The 23,321-nt window shown below is 43.0% G+C and overlaps 2 protein-coding genes and 2 pseudogenes across 3 annotated transcripts; 2 read left to right on the forward strand and 2 right to left on the reverse strand.

Moving 5' to 3' along the window:
• Window positions 1-25: 25 nt before the first annotated feature.
• Window positions 26-13,153, reverse strand: LOC136546296 (probable flavonol synthase 4). Of its 2 annotated transcripts, XM_066538271.1 has the most exons (5): window positions 12,903-13,153; window positions 12,573-12,775; window positions 5,196-5,317; window positions 4,663-4,721; window positions 26-150 (listed from the first exon to the last, which is right to left on the reverse strand). In XM_066538271.1, exons 1-4 carry the CDS (start codon window positions 12,984-12,986, stop codon window positions 4,702-4,704), a joined length of 429 nt encoding a protein of 142 aa, XP_066394368.1. In that variant the 5' UTR covers window positions 12,987-13,153; the 3' UTR covers window positions 26-150; window positions 4,663-4,701. The 2 variants fall into 2 exon arrangements, with proteins under 2 accessions (XP_066394368.1, XP_066394369.1); XM_066538272.1 differs by lacking the exons at window positions 26-150; window positions 4,663-4,721; window positions 5,196-5,317 and adding an exon at window positions 10,142-10,435.
• LOC136542906 (glycolate oxidase 1-like) lies at window positions 10,464-12,009 on the forward strand (annotated as a pseudogene).
• Window positions 13,154-20,310: 7,157 nt separating the features above from the next.
• Window positions 20,311-23,321, reverse strand: LOC136546297 (probable flavonol synthase 4). The gene is made up of 3 exons (XM_066538273.1): window positions 23,071-23,321; window positions 22,741-22,943; window positions 20,311-20,604 (listed from the first exon to the last, which is right to left on the reverse strand). Exons 1-3 carry the CDS (start codon window positions 23,152-23,154, stop codon window positions 20,511-20,513), a joined length of 381 nt encoding a protein of 126 aa, XP_066394370.1. The 5' UTR covers window positions 23,155-23,321; the 3' UTR covers window positions 20,311-20,510.
• Window positions 20,633-22,190, forward strand: LOC136542907 (glycolate oxidase 1-like; annotated as a pseudogene).

The following is a 23,321-nucleotide window of genomic DNA, read 5'->3' on the forward strand; positions in this document are numbered from 1 at the left end:
GGGGCTTGCCTTGGGTAGGCGGATTGCCAGCTAGTTCAGCCAGTGGTGACTCTAGAACCTCCTCCTGCACAAGGACATCATCCTCGTACTCCTCAATCACCTCCTCGTACTCCTGCTCTTTGGCGGTGACGAACTCCACCAACTCGTTCTCTACATGCATGCAACAATGATGTAACACTTAGTATTTTGGCAACAACAACTCTTAAAATAAGAATACACATGCTAAGCTACTAAGCTAGCTCTAATGACTAAGATACTAAGCTAATCATTATCTCTACCAAATAGATTCCAAGCTCCCTACAAATTCTTAATTTTTATAAACCAATATCATGCCATTATTTATTTAGCCTTAATGGGTATCTAGCTACCATACTAAATAGTCTATTTTAGGGCTACAAAAATTATAGTGAGCACATAATAATACAATAAAGCTACTATAAAAATTTCAGGATTTTTGCTATCACCAATCTACCACAAAAATTCCTATTATAATTAACTTAATAATATTGAGCACTCTCAAATAATTTAATAACTCCTTGTATCAACCAGCACATATATGAACTAAATACACTAAGAGCCTCTTTGGCAGGGCTCCTGCAGGGGCTTCAGCTCTGACTCCTGCAGGAGCTGTGCCAAACGCTTGTTTTAGAAAGGGTATGGGGAGCCGGTCAAGAGCCGGAGTCATTTTTTACCTACGTAGGAGAAGCCTCAAAAATGAGCTTCGTGCGGCTCCTTGCTGTGGGTTCACGTCGTCTAGTGCGAAAAAGTCATTTTGTCAAACGTTTTCCAGAACGGCTTTAGCTCCTCCAGAGGAGCTGCTCCTTCAGAGGAGCCAGAGCCCTACCAAACAGGCCCTAACAGATAGAGCATAATTTTAGGAACCTAACAAAATTTGTTTCACAGTTTTTGGATATCTACATTGTTTTATATTAATTACCAAAGTTTGGCTCAGAATTAAAATGAAAAGCTATTTCTATTTTCCACAAAAAAGATAAACCAATTTCGGCCCAACGTGGCCCACACGGGGAGCGGCTTACGCACAGAGGTGGCTCGTGGCAGGGAGCCCGCATGTGCTGGCACTCTTGCAAAAACACCCTCATGTTATCAGACAATAGCGTGAACACTACACATACTATTTCTATAGACAACGACTTTGCAATGGAGCCCTCGTATCTTTTCACCTTCGCACCGAAGAGGTCCCCGAGATGCCCCACGCTCGCCGGCGCGGTGGGCGGTGGCACTAGGCAGTACGCTGGCCACCCAAGACCCTTGCAAACCTAGCTAGGAGACATATGCTCATCGATGGGCCAACGTGCGACGATGGGCGGTGGTTGCACGAACGAGGGTGAAGCAGAGCGGGCTCTCCCCAACGGTGACGACCTACAACGGTGGCAACCGTATTGTGGTGAGCCATAGCATACAACAAATAATAGAGGTGATGGGTAACCATCAGTGACGCACCATGATCCTACCCGTGGCGTTGTCCTAGCCGGAGACGCCCCGAGCAAGTCTAGCCACGTGCGCGCAGCGAGCTCAATGACAAACCGTAGCGACATGGCCGTGTCAGTGGCATGGAGGTGGCACTAGGGCTGCGACTAGCGTGTGTATGATGAAGAGGGGTTCTAGGTGGGGCTAGTGGTCCGGTCAATTCGACGTGAGATGGCGAGGTTGGAGCTGGCCATGATGAGGTGGGCTAGGCCTTAATGGCGTGGCGGCAGGAGCAAAGCTCCAAAATTAGAGCTCAACCTAGCCGTAATCAAAGTGGGGTGGGTGTGATCACGAGAGGACATAAAGGTAGAGACATGGGGCCGAGGAATTAATGATAGGTGCTCGCTCTCTGACTCACCGTGACCACGACCCGACGGCGGTGGAAAGCAGAGGAAGAAAGAGAAAGAGAGAGATGGGGCATGGCAGGTGGGCTCGGCTCGTCCTCGCCTTGGCGGGACATGAGCAGTGAGATCGGAAGACCCATGCGCTGGCGCTAGTCGACAGGTGCGCGTGCGCCTGATCGGTGTGGCCCGTGCGGCCACAGTGTCGTTAATGACAAGGCGACGGCGAGCCCGACCACGTGCGTGCGGCAGAGGAGACACACACTGGGCCAGCAACAGCATAGAGATGCAGCGGATAGGTGTGGACACGATAACGATGCGACGACAGCGGCAGCGTCGTGGCGCAAGGCGGGTCAGCAGCGCGGTGAAGCAGTAGTGGCAGACATGACAGCGAGGTGATAGCACCGACAGTGGCTTCGTCATGGCACGGCGGGGCCTATGGTAGCCGAGCCATAGCCAGGCTAGAGGCATCACACTTTATCACATGCATTATCACAAAAACATGATGCTCATGACATAGTTTAGCAAGTTGTTTAAGCGGTAACACCGAGGGTGTTATAGCTCTACCCCCTTAAACAAAATCTCGTCCTGAGATTTCTTGTGCCTAGTGTGGGACAAGAGATAAGAAATAAATTTTGATTTAAACAATTACCATGGTGAACTAGAAAGAAGGTGGGGATAATGCTTCAAGATATAACTTTCTTGCTCCCACGTTGCTTCATCCTCTGAGTGGTTTTGCCACCAAACTTTATAAAATTTCACCACATTGTTTCTAGTCACTCTTTCTTTTTTATCTAAGATCTTGACAGGATGCTCAATATAAGAAAGATCAGATTGGAGAGTGAGTCCTTTAATTTTCACCACTTCCTCAGGAACCTATAAACACTTCTTTAATTGGAAAACATGAAAGACATTATGTACTACTGACAAAATATCCAGTGGCTTTGTCATGGCGCAGTGGGGCCAGCAGCAACCGAGCCATAGCCACGTTTGGCTGCGCATAGTAGCTTGCGCACGTGTGACCAATGCGGTGACACTGAACACCCGAGAGCAGTGATCGTGGCCACGTGGCCAACCAGCCTGAGACATGTGACGCGCATGAATTATAAAGCGCTCAACACGACCAAACGGTTGCTCCAGGAGCCAAACCAGCTTCACCATGCTCAATATGGCATATGAGACTACCAAATCGAGCTATAACACTACACCCTTTAACCCAATCTCTCACAATAAATTGCTAAATATAGCAATGTCTAGCTGTTGGCAAACTTGAAAATTTCTAAGTTTTTGAGCTAGATTTGTTTTCAAGTTCTGTTTCTAGACTATTAGAAATACCAGGTAGTAACATTATTTTTTCTACAGCAAGTATTTTATTGTCATCTACAAAGTTTGCACTTCAAACTTTATTTAAGTGTCATATACATGTTCTATAGTATTTTTGTTCAATCAAAATTAGTTTCAAACCCTACTTGATATGCATGAACAATCTAATCAACTTTCGTTTAGCATTTTTATTGATCATTTTGAGTTACAGAAATTGATCTACACACTTTATCACATACATTATCACAAAAACAAGATGCTCATGACATAGTTAGGAAATTGTTTAAGCGGTAACACCGAGGGTGTTACACTTTCTCCCTCTTCTTTCCTCAGCACCGCGGTGGAGAAACAAGAGGCACAACAAAGTGGTGCCGCCGCTAGTCCCCTCGCCGGTGAGCTCGCTCGCTCGAGGCTGAGCACACCATTGTCGAGTGGTCTGGGCGACGGTGCCCTTGACTCCACGTAGCTCCACTCCCTGAACCCTAACCCTAGCTACTCTTCATCGCATACCACAGACGTTGCACCCGAGATCGACGCAGGAGGTAGCGGCGCCACTGTGGTGCCCTTCACTGGTGCACGCATGCGGCACCATCGAGCGGCACCACGGTGGTGCTCTTTGTGCCCCCACACGCGCTCTTCCCTAAACCCTAGATCCCTTTCTCCTTTGTCTGCCCTCAAAGCAGCAGACGCGGGAGAAGAAGGGCGGCGCCACTGCGAGTACCCTCACCAGAGCGTGCGCTCCCCAGTGGGTGAGCGTGCCGCTGTCGAGCGGTCCTGTGATGGTGCCCTCAGTCGGGGCTTGCACACATGGCGACGATTGTGGCTCGGTCGCTTCTTCCCACGCGTGGCGGTAGCGACGGCGGCGAGGAACCGGGTAGGTCCTCCCCTTTCTCCATCCATCCATCTAGGGTTAGGGTTAGGGTTCAATCTGATTCATCTCCTTCTTGATTTCTTTTCACTTTTCTACCCCGATCTAGATCTACCCACTAGCAACCATGGCTCTGATACCATTGATAGAACTAAAAGTACTTCTAGGCGTAGATAGTGGGTAATACTTAGCTTAATGGAATGACTTGGTGATGAACTTTGCCATGGCGCGGCACGACACGCCTCTAGTGTTGGAGTAGGGGTAGAATCATAGTGGTGGCGCGGTCCAGTGATGGCGGTGAAGGCCGGTGGAGCTTTCTGTCGCTCACAACATGCCCTTCTAGATAGGACTAGGGCTAGGAATCACGGTGGGGCTAGTGGCTGCAGAAAACCTCATGTCTCGAGTCCCAGCCCCTACCTCCTATTTATAGTGCTATGCGATGGGGGCTACCAGTCACTTAGAACAGCTTAGCGCCCTAGATCTAGGCGCGGATCAAGGGCCCAATCCGACCGTTGGGCCAAATTGGTGGAGATCAACCTAACAAATAAAGCACTTCAAATTTTTGTGAGTAAATATGTTGGAAGGCTACTGTATTATTGTATTTGGGATCTCTGTTCATAAACATCAGGAAATAAGTATTACCCATCAATGTGGTGAACATCTTCCGATATCTGAGGATATCTATCTTTTTCTTTGCATATCTACAAGGAACAAGTAAAAGATCTATGATGTTTTGACTGAACAAAAAAGATCCATAATTTACATGTGAGCATATAAAAAGAGTTATCGTGTTTCATCGTTCTAAGTGAATATATACATTTTTCTAATGATTACGTAAAAAGTATAGTACTATGTAAATTCATCAATTTGAACTTGTGAAAAAAAACCATGCAGGCAAGCTAGGTGTTCCATCCGTTGCTAAAAGGGTTAGCATTCCATAATCTGAGTGCGCTACTTCACCAACTATCGGCGTGTTCGCTGGTTGGTTTTTAGGCTGGATTGGGCTAGCCGGTGCTGGTTTGTTGTGAGAGAAAAACACTGTTGGCTGGTTAAAACCAACAAGCGAATGGGGTGAATGTCTTTGTTGTCTGGACCATTTACGTCACCTGAAATGCAATAATTAGGTTCTATTGCATATAAATTATAATAAAGCCAGAAAAAGAGATGAAATTTACCTGCATAGTGTAATAATCGAAGAAATACTGAAGGGGCTTCAAATGCACCGTTCTTGTGAAAGAATTCAGTGTCAAGGTCCAAACTCAAAGCAATTAGGGACAATATTATTTTGCCTGTAGCCCTGGAAAGGAAGAGCAATACAAAAGATAGAAACAAGAGTTCTATGAAACTACCATGAAAATGCAACCATGAAACTTTGAGGTTGGTATATAGTACCACAACTATCAAAGATATATTGTTTGTTGGATACTCCCTCTGTTCGGGAAAGCATGCAAGCCAACTCTAATATAAGCCTGTTCGCTTGCTCGTAAACGATCGTAAATTTCTAGCCGGGAACAGTGTTTTTCTCTCACACCAAACCAGCCAGCAGTAAATAATCCACGATACGATACGGCCTCCCGAACAGGCTGAGTTGTCCCATAAAGTATGCAAATGTAGCTATCTAGACCATGATATATGGTGGGTCCTATCTCAAAAAGGCTACAGATACAACAAAAAAAAAAAGGAGAAGTGGTTCTATCTGCTCTCGTTGATCGATGACGGAGAGAAATGAAGGATTAGAGGGGTAAATGAGTCCTTTGGTTTTCTACTAGTGTTGCCTTGGCATATATATCCGGATGGAGGGAGTAGTACAAAACAAACAGAACTTACAATGAATTTGCATGGTATGATTGCATAGTCTTTTTCCAGGAAGGGAAGAGTTCTACAAATAATTTAGCTAGATGAGGATTGAGCAATCGTTTATTCTTTTGAAAAAAAATAGTAGAATGGATATCCCATCAAACGATTAATGTTCGTCATATATAAATGTAGAATAATCTAGAATAACGGTAATGGGTTGCCAGAAGAACATCTATCCTTGGTAGTACATGACAAATAAATACCTTCAGAAGGTCACTGATTAATGTTATTCTCCAAATTTTTATCATCCATTGGGCCAATATAAAATGTCTCCTTGGAATCTCCTACATAAACTTATCACCTGTCACAATTGTGGATCTCAAACATATCAAAGAAATTTTAAGAAGTTGTGATACCTTATGAACTCTCAAAAGTGTGTGGGTTGCGGTGAGGATGTGGGGAATGGATTTCACACAAATGTTTGTTCTGATTGGAAGTCCCATCAATCGATGCTCCTATATGAGCTAGAAACTTAGGAAACATAAACATTTGAATTTTGTGTCTAATACCCACAAATTTATCATTTCACATTCTCTCTATGATGTGTTTATTTTCTAACACAATACACATATAGGTACTTTGTAATCTTTATCTGGTTGTGATAAACTTATCAATTACTCTATGTAACACCCTAAAATTTGCTTATCTTGAAATAGAGCTAAAATGATTTAATTTTGAATTTTTATGCTCATGAAAAAATGGGGAAATAATAAATTTTCATTAGATTAAAATTTATCTTAAGGTAGAAACATGTTTGTTGCATTCATGCCGGTCGCACCTTGTGTTTCTATGTGCAAAATGTGTTTTTTTTAAAATACGTTTAGGAGACGAATATCTATCTCTAGAAATTTTCTAGCTTCTTTCTGGAGTTTAATTTCTACATCCTTCACCTTAATATTTATGTTACAAGTTTCCAACAATCTTTTCATGAGCTCCAAATACTTTATTTGGATTCATCATGTTCCAAAGTATCTCTGGGAATTTTCCCAAATTTTTAGAGGTCTCGGAGTATTTTTCGTGGCTTAAATATCAATTCTGAACTTTTCTAGAATTATTTTATTCGTGAAATTAATTAATTCCAAAAATAAATAATATATCTCATTTTCCAACCAACTCTCAAAGCACATGTGCAATAATCCTAATAAATCTCAAAGGCCCATGCATTTATTTACTAATGGACTTTAATGATTATTTAGGTCCATTAGTAAATGTGGAGGGTGCAACATCAATTAGTACCATATTGCTAGTTGATGTAGATGTGGAAAGTTTTTCTTCCTATAAATATGTACCAACCCCTTGGGCAAAGCACATCAAAACTACCGTAAGGGGAGTCCCTAGTTTAGGAAATACCTCGTGTAGTAAATTAGATTTTTCTCCTCCTCTCGCCGTCGCTGCCACGCTGCCTGACACTTAGACCCACCGTCGACTGCAAGAAGGCCCTAGGTGAGTTCTCCATCTTCTCCTCTTATTCCCTATGCTCTCGGCTCGTCAAACCGTGGCCTCTAGAACCCAAACCAAGCGCTCTAGTGAGCTTCTCGCCGCCGGTAATGGAGCTCCGTCGCGCTGGTTTCCTTCTTCGACCGGTGACTCTCTCTCTCCCTCCTTTCTAATTTGGCCGTCTAGATTCAATCCAACGGTCCAAGATCGCCCGTACCCCTTCGACGGGTTTATTTGCTAAAGAGCCCCTACAGTTTCGTGTAATATAACACGCAGTCGATGGAGCACTTCCAGAATACGTTTTCTCTTTCAAAAAGCATAAAATCCCTCTGTTAGATTCAAAATACGTTTTCTTCTTTTGAAAACATAGTTTCTTCGGTTAGATTCAAAATACGTTTTCATTTATTTACAGTTTTGCCACTAGTCTTATTTAGGCCATAAAATCTTTGTTTTAACTCCGTTTGGATCCATTCAAGTTGCGTTAGATTCGTAATTGAGTAATCTACATGTTCATCCTATTGTTAAATATATTTTCAACTTTTGAAATTTAAGGTTAGATTTAATCTATTATTTTATTAAAGGAAATCTTGTTTAATTCATAACTTTTTTGTTATAGCTCTGATTAGAGTGCTTTTCACGTATGTGTTCATAGCGAGATATAGATTTATTTTATAAACTTTTTATCTTGATTTTATATTTGATGTACTGTTCTAATTTAGATCTATTGTTTGCTTTGTGTATGCTTGCATAGATGCTTGTGTGGTGCTTTATGATCATGTCTAGTCGGTGAGCTTTGCGTTGGTGATATAAAAGAAGTTGGTGATCCAGAAGAAGTCCTTTGGAGGTTACAATTCAATGGAAGAATGATTTGAGTTTAAGACAAGTATAGCATGGGATCTTTCTGGTTGTTCCATTCACCTTAATATCATTTTAATCATATGCATATGTCTACCTTGACAACCATAGTAATTTTTTAGATATTTGATATCCTGGATTCCTATGGATTATTGCATTGGGTAGTATGATGCTAGTGCTCAACTAAAGCCATGATCTTATAACTTGACTAATGGTATATGTAATAAACATTAAAAGATGCTTTTTAGCAACATAGAACAAAGGGGCTAGAGCATTGGGCTATTTTTATGGTGCTCTAGATTCCTCTTCCTAAGGACTTATCTGTAAGCGAACATCCGGGACTTATAGTACAGCTATGAGGGCTACATGGCTCGGGCTTTAGCTCAATATGAGGACCTTTTCTAGCTTGTTAGTGGTTACCTTTATGACGCAAGATAGGCTCTGACAGGTATGATCTTGGCCTACCAAGAGGGTGCACTTTGGTTTCTTGGTATTTTGTTAGTCACTCCTTGGAGGGGGGTTCATGCTTATTGATAGGGGAAAGACCTATTCTAGCTTGTTAGTGGTTACCTTTATGTGCAAGAGGGGCTTCGACAGGTATGATCTCGGCCTGCCAAGAGGGTGCACTTTAATTTCTTGGTATTTTGTTAGTCACTCCTTGGAGGGGGGTTCATGCTTATTAATCGGGAAACCTTAGTGGTCCTAACTTGTTTGATGAACTTTTGAAAGGCTTCGTAGTGAACCCTGCCGACCTTCCTTGGTAGTGGGTCAAGAGGTTGGCCGCTTCGGGCGAAAGGGTAAATCACGACTCACAGTGAAAGTGTACAACCTCTGTAGAGTGTAAAATTGGTATATCAGCCGTGCTCACGGTCACGAGCAGCCTTGGACCCTTACGGAATAGATGATGAACACTGATGATACTGATGATGAAGGTGCTCACTAATGATTACTGTTTATGCTATTTATTATTCATGTTTACCTGATCATGTGTTTATGTGGGCTTGTGGATAAACTTGTTGCCACCCTATTGCTAAAATCATGACTCATTAAAAGCTAATCGCAGTTAACCAGTGTTAGCCTTTTGAGCCTCATGAACCCCATGTTATATTTGTTGAGTACGACATGTACTTACGCTTGCTTTACTTTTTAAATCTTTAGAAAAATCCTAGATGGGTACTAGATTGCTAGTCTGGAGGAGTTAAGCTTGTGATCAACCAGTTAGATGTCCCTGTGGAATTGGAGTCTTCACTCGAAGATCAGAGTTGTCTTTCTGTTATTTGCTGTCTAAGGTTATATCCTTTATACTAAGTACGTTATATATTGAGTATTGTCTTTCGATATTACCCTTATTTGTAGCTATATGTGAGATTTAACTTTCTGGACTCACATATGGTGTGTATTTGGTTTTGTTCTTAAAACCAGGTGCTACACTTTATGTGTTTGTTCTAATCCGTATATCTATAGTTCTTCTTCCTCTGCATGACACCTCCATGTATTTTCAATGTGCATTTAGTTAAACTGTAGTTATGGTGGCTCTTGTTGTGGTGGTGTCTCATGACGTCATGAATCAAGAATTAGATTTTTAAATTTTGATCATGTTTGTAGCTACAAATCTTTTATCCTCAAGTTACATTGAAACTCTTGTACTTACTATATCTTTCATTAAAAAACTCTTGTTCAAGAGGATACTAATATTCAAACCTAATAATCATTGTTTACTCCAAAAAAATATCAAAGAGCAGAAGGTCATAGTTGACTTTTGTATGCTCTAACCTCGTTGAGTGCTAATCAAGATTTTGAATTTTCATATCAAATAATTAACCGTGTAGTATTATTTTTTATAGGGAATGGAGCAGTTACAGTTGTACTATCATTGAACATGTCATAATATTTCAGCTTAGATTTATGAATCATCTAAAAATAACAACTTATGCTCCCTCTGGTCCAGTTTATAAGTCATTTCGCATAGGTCAAGAGACAAACTTTATAATCTTTGACCAATAATTTGGCTAATACATTTTAACTATTGTAATACAAATTTGATCCTATTAGAAGATCATAAGTTTAATCATAAACAATATAATATACAAATAAATAAATGATCAAAGTGTAATTTAGAAGATCATGTCATGTCAGAAGATGCCTTATAAATTGGACCGGAGGAAGTATAAATTATTGGCCCCGTTCGCAGGTCTGAATCTTAGCTGAAACTGGTTGAAAAACACTGTTCTGGCTGAATTGTTGTGAGAGAAAAACACTGTTCCGGCTGAAAAAACAAGCCGAACAAACCGAATATGAGGTAAGCCGAACAGAGCCATTATCATGGATATTGATAAAAAAAAAATAATGTGTTAGTGCATTATATAAGAGTCATTAAGGAAACATTTTTCATGATTGCTAAAACATAAATATCTATTTATGGCTTATGCATTCATGTTTATTTTTAGTTAGTTTTTAATATTAATAGAAGTAGGTAATTTATAATTATTTAAACATCTTGTATAACTATAAATGTTGGTAATTTAGACATAGATTTGAGGAGATATTTATTTTCTTTTATAATGTGAGAATCAGTAACTTAGATGTCAATTTGTACGTAGACTATCTATCATAACAGCGGGGTGATAATATAGATGCAAACTTAGGGAATTAGTTTAGAGTTTGATAATTTCATAGGTGACATAATTAGTAATGTATATGCAAGTTTAACGGACTCCTTAGATAATCTATCATAAAGACAGGGTGGATAACTTAGATATAAAATTAGGAGGCTTTTACATGTATGCCATTAAGAAAGTTTGTAATTACACAGAAGCTATTAAAAAAGGTGACCACACACATGTGCCACTGCTCTAAACTTCTTTATCTTATATGCCATTCCGTCCATGTTCTACACTAACGTTGGGTAACGGAGGGGAAAAAAGACCAGCACGCCCTCAGCTTCACGTGTAGCGAACATGCCCTCAGCTTCAGCAACGTGATGGTGCTTTGGCGCCAATCTGTTGGGCCTTTTCGCTACTCACTGATGCAAGAGTTTTGTGCGCGCCGAGCTTGAGCAGGCTGCTGATTCAGGGCTGGCTTCCTACGTCGCCGGCCAAGTCGACCGCACCCTGAGCTGGAAAGACGTCAAGTGGCTGCAGACCATCACCACACGATGCCGATCCTCGTCAAGGGAGTGCTCACCGCTGAAGACAGTAAGCTCGCTCTCTGCTTGTTTCATCAGTGGACAAAATTAATGTTGTTGCATTACATCGCAGCGAGGCTTGCGGTGGCGAACGGCGCGGCGGGGATCATCGTGTCGAACCACGGCGCGCGGCAGCTGGACTACGTGCCGGCGACCATCAGCGCGCTGGAGGAGGTCGTGAAGGCCGCCCGGGGCCAGCTCCCCGTCTTCCTCGACGGCGGCGTCCGCCGAGGCACCGACGTCTTCAAGGCGCTCGCCCTCGGCGCCGCCGGCGTATTCATAAGCTAGCTGCTTGCACTGAACAGTGAACACGCAGACGTCTAACGTCTTCCTGCTGTCGGAGTTTGCTTGTTGACCGGTGGACGCATGCGCGCGGTTGGTTGTTGCAGGTCGGCAGGCCGGTGGTGTTCTCCCTGGCGGCGGCGGGCGAGGCCGGGGTGTCCAACGTCCTGCAGATGCTGCGGGACGAGTTCGAGCTCACCATGGCGCTCAGCGGCTGCACCTCCCTCGCCGACATCACCCGCAACCACGTCATCACCGAGTCGGACAGGCTCCGCGCCATGCCGAAGCTGAGGGCATGTTCGCTACACGTGAATCTTAGGGCATGCTGGTCTTTTTTCCCCTCCGTTACCCAATGTTAGCGTAGAACATGGACGAAATAGCATGTAAGGCAAATAAGTTTAGAGCAGTGGCACATGTGTGTGGTCACCTTTTTTAATGGCTTCTGTGTAATTACAAACTTTCTTAATGGCATACATGTAAAAGCCTTTAAAATTAGAAGTTGTTTTAATTGTTTTTCTATAGTAGTATTGGTGGATAATCTATATGTAGATTTATATGTTAATCCTATGTTATATTGTTTTTCATAACAGGGTTGTGTAATTTTTTACAAGGCCCTGTTTAGATGTTGTAGTGTTAGGAAGTTTTAGAACTAATATACGTACAAAATCATGATTTAGAAACAAGAGGTTCAGAGTGGAGTTTATAAAACTTCAAAAGACTACTACAATTTAACAATACTAAGGTTTTCAAGACCTTTAAGTTTGTTAATTAACTACATCCAAACCTTTCATGACACTTTAATTTAAATCAAATTGTTTGTCAAACCATGGTATTTTTCTAAAACTCTAAAAGTATTTTGCATCAAACAGGTCTAAGGGGTCATGTTGTTATTGGAGTGGTGATGGTGCTTATCATTCATGTGAACTCCGATCCTGACCTCGTGACTCGGGGGAGTCGTCGACCTTCTCGGAGTAGGGCCAGGTGTAGCCCCTGTATCTGCTGTTCTTCCCCAGCGCCATCTTCTCCTCCATTCCATGGTCTGCTCGAAGAACTCTTCCGGCTGTCGGCGAACACCCGCTCCAGCAGGGCGCGCTCGATCCCGTGGTTGATCACGTAGAAGAACCCGTACTCCACGCACGCCTGCTACACGCATTGCTTTTACACTGTGTTAGTATAGGCGTAGTAGCTGCGCTACGAAGCAGGAAACTCTTGCAAAGAAGCAAGGTATACGTATGAAAAGGAGCGGAGCTCGAATGCTCGATGGGACCTGGCGGGTGGACTTGGCGGCGGCGCGAGGGTCCGGGGACGCGAGGTCCACCACGGGGACGTCCAGGCGGCGGCCGGCGGCCATGGATCGATGACGATGATGTCCTGCTTAGCTTGCGCGGCCTCGATCGATCGAGGACGAGAGGAGGCTAGCGCGAGCGGCGCACTAGGCTGGCTCTCCTCTGTGCTGCTAATGCTCTACGAGGGTAGAGGCTTGGCTGCTGCTGGCTTCACCTAGCTCGATCCTGAGCCCTGAATTGCCTACCTACCCCCACCGATCGATTTTAATTATAGCACAAGTAGTAAGCGAAGCGTGACCGTTTCGCGTTTGCTCGAGGCACGTCACGAACGAGCTGATACCCAGAAGAAATACGCATGAGTACTCAAACTCTAAAAAATAATATGCAAGAGTACGATCCTAGTGGGTTATACAACAGGGCATGCGATCCACGCTGACAGCGAAACATGGATGGGGGGAGCATCATCGTCTTTGTGTGTCAGCACTCAACACTAGTCCTCGTCTGTTCCCGGACTCACGGATAGTCAAACTTATTCATTTATGCTGAAATTTAGCTTATGTTAAAATGTTGTGAGAAAAAAACATGGTTCCATAATTGAAAAGTAGCTCAAGCGAACGAACAAAGGGAGATCGAGCACGGCCAGGTGGTTTCTCAGTTCGGTCAGCTGTACAGGAGCACACACAGTCTGCTGTATGCTCGTGTTGCAACATTAAGATGAACTTGCAGGTACTTCAACAACACGATCGAGTATGCGAGTACCAAATCGAACGCCCGATTGCTGATCTCATTGCAGGAGCATCATTGTTGGTAATGGCAAGCTACTGGCAGTTAGTAATGAAGATTTGTGAGGTGCCTGCAAGGAGTTATAGAACATGGGGACGTAGCTCGCTCGCTTCGCATGCGAGAGAGGCGCACGGGGTTCGAATCCCCGCGTCTCCAGTTTCGCTGCGTGCGGTTGACATTCCTTTGATTTGATAGAAGTTTATCCTTTCTATCTATCGTTTTCTTTTGACATTCCTTTGATAGAAGTTTATCTTTTTTTTTTCTCTCATCTTACCAGACTCAATAACTCAGCTTCTCAGACTCATCGTTTTTTTTCCCCAAAAGTTGAAAGTATTCATTAAGATCATGAAAAACATTACAAGGATGGGGGAAAAAGTATCCTATAGAGATGGTACACGCATGAGCTTCACATAACATGATTTTTGTTGTTGTATATATATGAGCCTGTTCGGCTAAAGCGGCAACAGTGCTTTGTAAGAGGAGGATAAACCGTAGTCGCAGCTGCTGTAACAGCCAGCTGTAGCTACAGGCGATGAAGCCCTATGTTTCCTTCCACTGAGTTTTCCTTCGACATTTTCGTTGATGTGGGATGGGAGGAGCTTGAGCCGCAAGCACGAAGGAGGGTCAGAGTGCAACACGAGTACAACAACCATCGAGCTTGAGGCAGGCCCTGCTTGCTACGCCGTTATAATGGTACTCTCTCCGTCCCAAAATAGATGTCATTTTCACTTTTCGAGAAGTCAAACATATTTTTAACTTTGATCAAATATATAAAAATATTAATATTTATAATACATAATTAGTATCATTAGATAGATAGTTGAATATACTTTCATAATAAACTTATTTGGAGATATAAATATTGCATGCATTTTCTATAAACCTAGTCAAAGTTGAAAAAGTTTGACCTGCACGCATTCCATAACGACTTCTATTTTGGGATTAAGGGAGTACCAAACTAAATAATCCAAAGACTAACCCCACAGTTTTCAAGATCGATAAAGTCACTGTACATGTTTTGCAATTGACGAATTGCACATCTTCACCTTCTACGAGTTAGGCTTTCAAATTTTGTAGCAGAAACAAATAGGACATAAATTGGGTTAGCAAACTAGAGCCTAGAGAGCTTGTTAGTCCCTGTCACTGTGAATATTTAAAAGGAAAAAGTCTATTTTTGGCCCTCCAACTATGGCAGCAGTTTGGTTTTAGCCCTCTAACTTCAAAACCAGACAACCGCAGTCTATCAACTCTGTAAACCATATAGAAATGGCCCTCGCGTCGGCGCGACGGTGGTTTCCGCCCGATCAACCCACGACGACCGCAGTATTGGGCCTTTTTCCTTTTTCTCGCGGCCCACTTACTCGCACTGTCTCCTCTCACTCTCTTCCGTTCGTTCCCCAACCCCGAACCCTAACTCCCGACGACGGCGACGGCGACGGCGGAGGGTGCTGGTGCGGGTGCGGATCGACAGCTCCTAACATTCCTCGCGCGGGACCCGTTCCAATCGCCGACCTGCTGCTGTGGCGGCAGACGAACGCCTTGGCGGCGGGCGTTGTGGGCGCCACCATGGTCTGGTTCGTCTTCGAGCACGTGGGCTACAACTTCCCCTCCTATCCAACACCTTGCTCCTCCTCATCGCCATCCTCTTCTTCTGGGCCAAGTGCGCGTCGCTGCTCAACAGGTATGGTCATCGTTCTTAGGAATTCCTCGTTCATATTCTGCTTCGGCAACTCATAGCACTAAGTCATTGTGTATGATATGTTAACTTGATAGGATTTGGTTTGGTCTTCATTTTGCAATGCCTCTAATTGATATTTAGATTTTTGTGATTTTGCGTGATATTTTGTGATCAGCAATGTACAGTGTACTTCCATTGTTACTAGGCTACATGTTGTCCATTCAGAGTGGTAGTCTGAAAGAGTTTTTTGGTTCCTATTGCATGTAGTGTAGGACATTTTATGCGCCATGGACCCTCTGGATACTCTTCCTATTCGGTTTCATTATGGAGGAGAATTCTTGAGAAGAGGAAATAATGTGTATTACTTGGGAGGAGAAGTGAAGGTGTCATACATTGACCATGATAAAGTCTCTCTCCCTGAGGTTATGGGGCACCTTAAGGATCATTGCACTGTTGAAGAAGGAGCATTGTTGCACTGACTTGTTCCTAGAAGGCAGCTTTCTAATGGCCTACGTGTTCTGATGGATGATCAGACTTGCATTGAAATGGCAAACAACACTGAGGAAGGAGATGTAGCAGAGATATATGTTGAAGGACATGCAGTTGATGAAGAAGAGGAAGAGGATGATGAGGACAACAACTATGAAGGTGAGCAAGAAGAACATGATGACAGTGAGTTTGAAGGTGGATATGAGGAACTGACAGATCTAGATGAAGATGTCTTGGTTGCTCATAATAAGCATGAAAGTAGGGAAGATGTAGAGAAACAGATCAAATTTATAAGGGAGTGGTACAACCCTAGCAAGATGGACGAGGGGAAGCAGGTGGTTGATGACCAAGAGAGTCAGCTAGTTTCAAGTGTTTTGAATGACAAAGCGATTTTAGAGGACAGCAGTGACAGTGAGTTTTTGCCTGGAGATGACAATTCATCTGAGGAAGATGAAGAAGTTGTACAGATTTAAAAGAAGTTTAAGGAATTCAAGAAGAGCATGAAGAGTGGACAAGTAGCAAATCTGGATGATGTCATCTTGGATAGGGCAAATTTTGTGCCAACCATGTTTGAGCTTGATGATGATGCAAATGACACCCCATATGCTAATAGCAGTGCAGAGGATGAGTCAGAGGAGGAAGCAAGTGAGGGGCACTTAGAGACCAAGCACAGCTATTACCCAAGGTTCAACAAGAGTGCACCTAGTCCTAGGTTTGTGATTGGCATGAAGTTCACTAGGAAAAAACACTTCAAGAAAGCAGTTATCAGGCAAAGTTTGCTAGAGAGGAGGGTGATAAGGTTTAGGAGGAATGAGTCACACAGGATGTTAGCTCTATGTGATTGGGCCACATGTACCTGGAGATGTTTGTTGTCAACCAATTTAAGGACAGACAGCTGCCAGGTGGCTAGTCTAAATGATTTGCACACATGCCCCCCAAGGAGGGACAACAAGTTAGTAACTGCTAGTAGGATTGTAGAGAAGTATGAGAAGTTCATAATGGCCAACCCAACATGGAGTTTGGAAAGAATGAGAACCACAATTCAAGAGGAGATGTTTGCTATGGTAAGCATCTCAAAACTGAAAAGAGCAAAGGCAATTGTCATGTAGAAAGAACTAGATGCAACCAAAGGCCAGTACCAACTTCTGTACAGATATCAGCTTGAATTGTTGAGAAGTAATCCTGGCAGCACAGTCATTGTCAAAAAAGAACTTCAGTTGGAACCACCAGTATTCTAGAGAATGTATATTTGTCTGGATGCATGTAAAAAAGGATTCATGGCAGGGTGTAGAAAAGTGTTAGGTCTAGATGGTTGCTTCTTTAAGGGTGCAATGGATGGGGAGCTTCTATGTGCAATAGGAAGGGATGCCAACAGCCAGATGTATCCCATAGCATGGGCAATAGTAGAGAAGGAAAATAATGAATCATGGGACTAGTTTTGTGATATTTTGTTTAGAGATGTTGGAGTGGGAGATGGGGAGGGGTGGGTTATCATATCTGATCAACAGAAGGGTATCCTCAATGCAGTACAGAAATGGGCTCCCAGTGCTGAACATAGAAACTGTGCCAGGCATATATATGCCAACTGGAGAAAGAAATTCAAGAACAAGGACTGGCAAAAAAAATTCTGGCATTGTGCAAAGGCACCCTGTCCATCATTGTTCAATCTTGCAAGGGCTAGACTAGCAAAGTATACACCAGATGGTGCACAAGCCTTGATGAACACTGATCCAACTCATTGGAGTAGGGCCTAGTTTAAGATAGGATCACATTGTGATTCTGTTGACAACATGTGTGAAACATTTAACAAATGGATTGTGGAAGCTAGGTTCTTTCCTATTGTAACTATGCTGGAGATAATTAGAAGGAAGGTGATGGTGAGGATCCAACAGAATAGGTCTAAGTCACAAACATGGACAGGAACAGTGTGTCCCAACATCCTTAAAAAGCTAAATGCAAGTATCACCCTTTCAGGGGTATGGCATGCTATTAGCAATGGAACTGACAGATTTGAAGTCAATCATTAGGACAACAGGTTCACAGTTGATCTATAGGCTAGAGAGTGCTCTTGTAGGTATTGGCAGTTGTCTGGGTTGCCATGCTGTCATGCTATTTCAAGCATCTTTTACAACACAAATGTGCTAGATGATTACATTACATCTTGTTATCATATTACTGAGTTCAACAAGACTTACTCTCACTGCCTAAACCCATTGGAGGGTATGCAGAGTTGGCCAGAGTCTCATCTCCCACCCTTGAAGGCACCTAGATATGTGAGAATGCCAGGCAAACCTAAGAAAGAAAGGAAGAGGGAGCCACAAGAACAACCAAAGGCAAAGAGACTTTCTAAGGTACGGACAGTCATCAGATGCAGGAAATGTAAGGGAATAGGCCACAATAGGTCCACTTGTGACAAGAGACATGGGGTTCCATCTAGCAGTGAAACTCCAGGAGGCACAGGTCATGCTGCTCCAAAACCAAGTAATGTATTAGCTGATGCTTCTACACATGGCAGCTTTGTACCCCACTACTACCTCTAATGAAAGCAGTATTAGAGGAAGAGGGAAAAGAAGAGCATCTCAGCGTTTTAGATATTTGATATCCTGGATTCCTATGGATTATTGCATTGGGTAGTATGATGCTAGTGCTCAACTAAAGCCATGATCTTATAACTTGACTAATGGTATATGTAATAAACATTAAAAGATGCTTTTTAGCAACATAGAACAAAGGGGCTAGAGCATTGGGCTATTTTTATGGTGCTCTAGATTCCTCTTCCTAAGGACTTATCTGTAAGCGAACATCCGGGACTTATAGTACAGCTATGAGGGCTACATGGCTCGGGCTTTAGCTCAATATGAGGACCTTTTCTAGCTTGTTAGTGGTTACCTTTATGACGCAAGATAGGCTCTGACAGGTATGATCTTGGCCTACCAAGAGGGTGCACTTTGGTTTCTGGTATTTTGTTAGTCACTCCTTGGAGGGGGGGTTCATGCTTATTGATAGGGGAAAGACCTATTCTAGCTTGTTAGTGGTTACCTTTATGTGCAAGAGGGGCTTCGACAGGTATGATCTCGGCCTGCCAAGAGGGTGCACTTTAATTCTTGGTATTTTGTTAGTCACTCCTTGGAGGGGGGTTCATGCTTATTAATCGGGAACCTTAGTGGTCCTAACTTGTTTGATGAACTTTTGAAAGGCTTCGTAGTGAACCCTGCCGACCTTCCTTGGTAGTGGGTCAAGAGGTTGGCCGCTTCGGGCGAAAGGGTAAATCACGACTCACAGTGAAAGTGTACAACCTCTGTAGAGTGTAAAATTGGTATATCAGCCGTGCTCACGGTCACGAGCAGCCTTGGACCCTTACGGAATAGATGATGAACACTGATGATACTGATGATGAAGGTGCTCACTAATGATTACTGTTTATGCTATTTATTATTCATGTTTACCTGATCATGTGTTTATGTGGGCTTGTGGATAAACTTGTTGCCACCCTATTGCTAAAATCATGACTCATTAAAAGCTAATCGCAGTTAACCAGTGTTAGCCTTTTGAGCCTCATGAACCCCATGTTATATTTGTTGAGTACGACATGTACTTACGCTTGCTTTACTTTTTAAATCTTTAGAAAAATCCTAGATGGGTACTAGATTGCTAGTCTGGAGGAGTTAAGCTTGTGATCAACCAGTTAGATGTCCCTGTGGAATTGGAGTCTTCACTCGAAGATCAGAGTTGTCTTTCTGTTATTTGCTTGTCTAAGGTTATATCCTTTATACTAAGTACGTTATATATTGAGTATTGTCTTTCGATATTACCCTTATTTGTAGCTATATGTGAGATTTAACTTTCTGGACTCACATATGGTGTGTATTTGGTTTTGTTCTTAAAACCAGGTGCTACACTTTATGTGTTTGTTCTAATCCGTATATCTATAGTTCTTCTTCCTCTGCATGACACCTCCATGTATTTTCAATGTGCATTTAGTTTAAACTGTAGTTATGGTGGCTCTTGTTGTGGTGGTGTCTCATGACGTCATGAATCAAGAATTAGATTTTTAAATTTGATCATGTTTGTAGCTACAAATCTTTTATCCTCAAGTTACATTGAAACTCTTGTACTTACTATATCTTTCATTAAAAAACTCTTGTTCAAGAGGATACTAATATTCAAACCTAATAATCATTGTTTACTCCAAAAAAATATCAAAGAGCAGAAGGTCATAGTTGACTTTTGTATGCTCTAACCTCGTTGAGTGCTAATCAAGATTTTGAATTTTCATATCAAATAATTAACCGTGTAGTATTATTTTTTATAGGGAATGGAGCAGTTACAGTTGTACTATCATTGAACATGTCATAATATTTCAGCTTAGATTTATGAATCATCTAAAAATAACAACTTATGCTCCCTCTGGTCCAGTTATAAGTCATTTCGCATAGGTCAAGAGACAAACTTTATAATCTTTGACCAATAATTTGGCTAATACATTTTAACTATTGTAATACAAATTTGATCCTATTAGAAGATCATAAGTTTAATCATAAACAATATAATATACAAATAAATAAATGATCAAAGTGTAATTTAGAAGATCATGTCATGTCAGAAGATGCCTTATAAATTGGACCGGAGGAAGTATAAATTATTGGCCCCGTTCGCAGGTCTGAATCTTAGCTGAAACTGGTTGAAAAACACTGTTCTGGCTGAATTGTTGTGAGAGAAAAACACTGTTCCGGCTGAAAAAACAAGCCGAACAAACCGAATATGAGGTAAGCCGAACAGAGCCATTATCATGGATATTGATAAAAAAAAAATAATGTGTTAGTGCATTATATAAGAGTCATTAAGGAAACATTTTTCATGATTGCTAAAACATAAATATCTATTTATGGCTTATGCATTCATGTTTATTTTTAGTTAGTTTTTAATATTAATAGAAGTAGGTAATTTATAATTATTTAAACATCTTGTATAACTATAAATGTTGGTAATTTAGACATAGATTTGAGGAGATATTTATTTTCTTTTATAATGTGAGAATCAGTAACTTAGATGTCAATTTGTACGTAGACTATCTATCATAACAGCGGGGTGATAATATAGATGCAAACTTAGGGAATTAGTTTAGAGTTTGATAATTTCATAGGTGACATAATTAGTAATGTATATGCAAGTTTAACGGACTCCTTAGATAATCTATCATAAAGACAGGGTGGATAACTTAGATATAAAATTAGGAGGCTTTTACATGTATGCCATTAAGAAAGTTTGTAATTACACAGAAGCTATTAAAAAAGGTGACCACACACATGTGCCACTGCTCTAAACTTCTTTATCTTATATGCCATTCCGTCCATGTTCTACACTAACGTTGGGTAACGGAGGGGAAAAAAGACCAGCACGCCCTCAGCTTCACGTGTAGCGAACATGCCCTCAGCTTCAGCAACGTGATGGTGCTTTGGCGCCAATCTGTTGGGCCTTTTCGCTACTCACTGATGCAAGAGTTTTGTGCGCGCCGAGCTTGAGCAGGCTGCTGATTCAGGGCTGGCTTCCTACGTCGCCGGCCAAGTCGACCGCACCCTGAGCTGGAAAGACGTCAAGTGGCTGCAGACCATCACCACACGATGCCGATCCTCGTCAAGGGAGTGCTCACCGCTGAAGACAGTAAGCTCGCTCTCTGCTTGTTTCATCAGTGGACAAAATTAATGTTGTTGCATTACATCGCAGCGAGGCTTGCGGTGGCGAACGGCGCGGCGGGGATCATCGTGTCGAACCACGGCGCGCGGCAGCTGGACTACGTGCCGGCGACCATCAGCGCGCTGGAGGAGGTCGTGAAGGCCGCCCGGGGCCAGCTCCCCGTCTTCCTCGACGGCGGCGTCCGCCGAGGCACCGACGTCTTCAAGGCGCTCGCCCTCGGCGCCGCCGGCGTATTCATAAGCTAGCTGCTTGCACTGAACAGTGAACACGCAGACGTCTAACGTCTTCCTGCTGTCGGAGTTTGCTTGTTGACCGGTGGACGCATGCGCGCGGTTGGTTGTTGCAGGTCGGCAGGCCGGTGGTGTTCTCCCTGGCGGCGGCGGGCGAGGCCGGGGTGTCCAACGTCCTGCAGATGCTGCGGGACGAGTTCGAGCTCACCATGGCGCTCAGCGGCTGCACCTCCCTCGCCGACATCACCCGCAACCACGTCATCACCGAGTCGGACAGGCTCCGCGCCATGCCGAAGCTGAGGGCATGTTCGCTACACGTGAATCTTAGGGCATGCTGGTCTTTTTCCCCTCCGTTACCCAATGTTAGCGTAGAACATGGACGAAATAGCATGTAAGGCAAATAAGTTTAGAGCAGTGGCACATGTGTGTGGTCACCTTTTTTAATGGCTTCTGTGTAATTACAAACTTTCTTAATGGCATACATGTAAAAGCCTTTAAAATTAGAAGTTGTTTTAATTGTTTTTCTATAGTAGTATTGGTGGATAATCTATATGTAGATTTATATGTTAATCCTATGTTATATTGTTTTTCATAACAGGGTTGTGTAATTTTTTACAAGGCCCTGTTTAGATGTTGTAGTGTTAGGAAGTTTTAGAACTAATATACGTACAAAATCATGATTTAGAAACAAGAGGTTCAGAGTGGAGTTTATAAAACTTCAAAAGACTACTACAATTTAACAATACTAAGGTTTTCAAGACCTTTAAGTTTGTTAATTAACTACATCCAAACCTTTCATGACACTTTAATTTAAATCAAATTGTTTGTCAAACCATGGTATTTTTCTAAAACTCTAAAAGTATTTTGCATCAAACAGGTCTAAGGGGTCATGTTGTTATTGGAGTGGTGATGGTGCTTATCATTCATGTGAACTCCGATCCTGACCTCGTGACTCGGGGGAGTCGTCGACCTTCTCGGAGTAGGGCCAGGTGTAGCCCCTGTATCTGCTGTTCTTCCCCAGCGCCATCTTCTCCTCCATTCCATGGTCTGCTCGAAGAACTCTTCCGGCTGTCGGCGAACACCCGCTCCAGCAGGGCGCGCTCGATCCCGTGGTTGATCACGTAGAAGAACCCGTACTCCACGCACGCCTGCTACACGCATTGCTTTTACACTGTGTTAGTATAGGCGTAGTAGCTGCGCTACGAAGCAGGAAACTCTTGCAAAGAAGCAAGGTATACGTATGAAAAGGAGCGGAGCTCGAATGCTCGATGGGACCTGGCGGGTGGACTTGGCGGCGGCGCGAGGGTCCGGGGACGCGAGGTCCACCACGGGGACGTCCAGGCGGCGGCCGGCGGCCATGGATCGATGACGATGATGTCCTGCTTAGCTTGCGCGGCCTCGATCGATCGAGGACGAGAGGAGGCTAGCGCGAGCGGCGCACTAGGCTGGCTCTCCTCTGTGCTGCTAATGCTCTACGAGGGTAGAGGCTTGGCTGCTGCTGGCTTCACCTAGCTCGATCCTGAGCC

This window comes from Miscanthus floridulus, chromosome 3 (genome assembly GCF_019320115.1).
Source record: "Miscanthus floridulus cultivar M001 chromosome 3, ASM1932011v1, whole genome shotgun sequence".
Classification (NCBI taxonomy): Eukaryota; Viridiplantae; Streptophyta; class Magnoliopsida; order Poales; family Poaceae; genus Miscanthus; species Miscanthus floridulus.